This window comes from Rhinopithecus bieti, unplaced genomic scaffold (assembly GCF_001698545.2).
Source record: "Rhinopithecus bieti isolate Rb0 unplaced genomic scaffold, ASM169854v2 scaffold_20477, whole genome shotgun sequence".
Taxonomy (NCBI): Eukaryota; Metazoa; Chordata; class Mammalia; order Primates; family Cercopithecidae; genus Rhinopithecus; species Rhinopithecus bieti.
Genome location: NW_016810038.1, coordinates 2,961,631 through 2,964,448, shown reverse-complemented (window position 1 = coordinate 2,964,448; position 2,818 = coordinate 2,961,631). Strand labels below are relative to the sequence as shown.

General features: G+C 48.3%; 1 protein-coding gene across 1 annotated transcript in view; it reads right to left on the bottom strand.

The window, feature by feature from the left end:
* Positions 1-1,891, bottom strand: part of ATP5F1E (ATP synthase F1 subunit epsilon) — a 5,176-nt gene extending 3,285 nt beyond the window's left edge. The window contains exon 1 of the mRNA XM_017891186.1: positions 1,749-1,891. Coding sequence (XP_017746675.1) covers positions 1,749-1,780 — 32 coding nt within the window. The 5' untranslated portion in view covers positions 1,781-1,891. The remainder of the gene's footprint in view (positions 1-1,748) is intronic.
* Positions 1,892-2,818: the final 927 nt, after the last annotated feature.

The following is a 2,818-nucleotide window of genomic DNA, read 5'->3' as shown; positions in this document are numbered from 1 at the left end:
AATATTCCAGCCAGACCAGCTGTTACTGTGCTTTCGCTTTTCTTCCTGTACTTTTTATTGTGGTTTGGTAGTACCTTATTACAGAACTGGATTTAAAAATATGACTAATGCCAAAAATAATCTATACAAAGAAAAAGAACACTAGAAAAATATGTACCAAAGTATTAATTGGTGTTTGGACAGATGATCTTTGATTTTTCTTCTTTGTACTGTGTTTTCTCTTTAGTGTATAGTAACTCAAAATATAAGACGCATAAATGTTTTTAAAAATCCCACAGCACAGAAAAAAAAAAACCTGAAATGTTTAGAGACTATAACAAGAATGCATCATCAATTCTCTCCTCAATTTCTCTCCTTAAAACTTTAATTATATTACTCTTGGAAAATGAGGTATACAAAATTAAGAGAAAACTATTTTGAATTATAACAATTCTTTCTAAATTATTTAAACTCTTTTCTGAGAATACTGAATTCTGTCTCACAAGTCTGCCACTGAAAATACCTCCTAATCAAGATTTCTAAATTACACTGAAAAGTGCTTAGAGAACATTATCAATTCTAGCAAAATTGTAAAACCTGCTTCCTGTTTGGTAGATGGACTCCCATCAACGTTGTAGTTTCCAAAAGATGTCAGATCACCTTTCCCACTTTTGAAAAACAGGAAGTGGGGAGGGGTGCTATTTTCTCATGTTTTAGAATTTATTTTGGGGACTCTGAGGTATGAGTTCCAATGCCTGCTTCCATTCTTACTAACTGGTGACCTTCAGGCTGTTCAACCTTTTCAGCATGTTTATTCACCTGAAAAAACAATAGAATAAAAGGGTAATACCTGTCCTGCTGATAGCTGGGAGGAGGAAAAACAAGTGCGAAAAGGTATGGATCACAGGGTAGGTTGCCTAATAAAGGGTATCTACTACCTTCCATCCTTCCAATTCTACAAGACTTCGCTTGCTTGACCTCAGCAAGTTGGGAAGCTCCGTTGTAGTCACATGTACCCACAAAATGGAAAGTGCTACACCATCTAGTCAACAAGGTGTGTCACCTGGAGCAAGGTACTTCTGCTCACTCAGGTGCACGGGTAAAAAAAATTAGATGTGACACCTAGACCAATGGTTTGCGGTTCCACTATTGAGACACCATGTCCTCAAGTGGGTTCCAGATTTGAGCTTTCCAGCAACCACCTCTCACCTTTGTGCGGAGCTCTGAATAGTTTACCAGTGGCTTTTACCCCTTTTACACGGAAACCTGAGATCAACAGGACTTAATAGTTTAAAAAAAATATGTGTAAAGTTGTAAAAGGCTCCATCTCGATGCTGGATTAAAGGTCAAAGCGGCTAACAGCTGTCACATGGAGAGAAATCTCCTGTTTACTGAGGTGGATGTGACTGTACTACTTTCACCACCTGGCTCCAGCACCATTCTAGAAGAAAAAGGTTTGCTGAGTTAAGAGCTGGCCTCTCTCTCTCTCGAAACCTCCCATTCACAAAGGTGTCCACGGGCACTCTGCGGGTGCTGGGCCGCACCTGCGGGAAGCAAGGCAGTACACAGAGGCACTCCCACGCGAGGCCGAGGCCGCGCCTGCCTGAGCGCTTTGCCCACAGCGACGCCATCTTGGCGGCGACGCCCGAGGTTCGGCCCAACCCCGGTCACGCGTGGGGCCACTGCTCCGTGTCCTGTATGACCTCTGGGCACCGGGATGCGCGCGGGCCGGGCTCGCGGAGCCCTTCCCTCTGGAGGCCTGGGCCTACCTGAGTCCAGCCTGTCGCCAGTAGGCCACCATGCTGTAGCCAAGGTGAAGCGCGTCGGGCCGAATCGCTAAGACGCCGACAATGTCGGCTCAGCCGGGCGGTTCAGCCGCAGGAAGAGCAGACCACAGAAGCGGAAGGGGCGGGGCGTGCGGACCTGCCAATCGCCGCCTCCTACCCGGCCCCGCCCCTGCGCACGGCCCCTGCTGCCCTGCCGCGGAAGCCCCCCGGCGCCGGGAGCCAATGGGAGCGCGCGGTCTGGACTGCGGGTGCCAATCCCCGGGCGGGTCGGCCGGCCGCGCCCCCCTATTGGCTCCAAGATCGCCGGGGAGTGTGTCCCCGAGCTTCCGTATTACCCCGGCGGGGGCGACTGGGGCAAGAAGGCAAGAAGGCCGGGGCAGCTCCGCTTGCTGAGGGCCGCGGAGTCGCGTACTTTCGGGAAGCGAGGACGCGAGGCGGCGCGGGCACGGCAGCCCCGAGGGCCTGGCTTTGCACCCGCTCAGGGAAACGGCGCCGGCTCTTTTATATCTGTGGGCAGACAAGCGTGTCCTGAGAGCTGAGATTTAGAAAGGCTCTTAGGGCACCCCCTTTCTCGGAGTGACACTAAACCCTGGAAACCCAGTGGAGGACTGGCGTTTTCTGTAGTTCCGATGTGCGACAAGAGGGAGGGTAAGGCAACAGTTGCCACTGTTGCCCGTAATGGATGGGAAGAAAAATGTGAGGAAAACCCACTGCAGGCACAGGGGAGCTGCCACGGGGCCGGGAAAATGCTCATCTCAGTGCCTGTGATGGAAACTCTAACCCAACGCAGTGAAGGCTCACAGTCTAGGAATTAAAGTGTTTCTGTCATAAAGAAAAGAAGCCTTTGCCCTTCACCTTTAATTACTAAAAAGAAATTATAATCAGGAAAACATCACTTAAAAGAAAGTTTTATTAACAAAAGTTTTCTTAATCCACATATCAACTTTAGTATTAAATATTCCAAGGGTTTCATTTATGAACACTTATTCCAGTTTAGTTCTCTTAAATTCATTTGCTTGTGCATTTATGTTTAAAAGGTAACTGCACTGGAA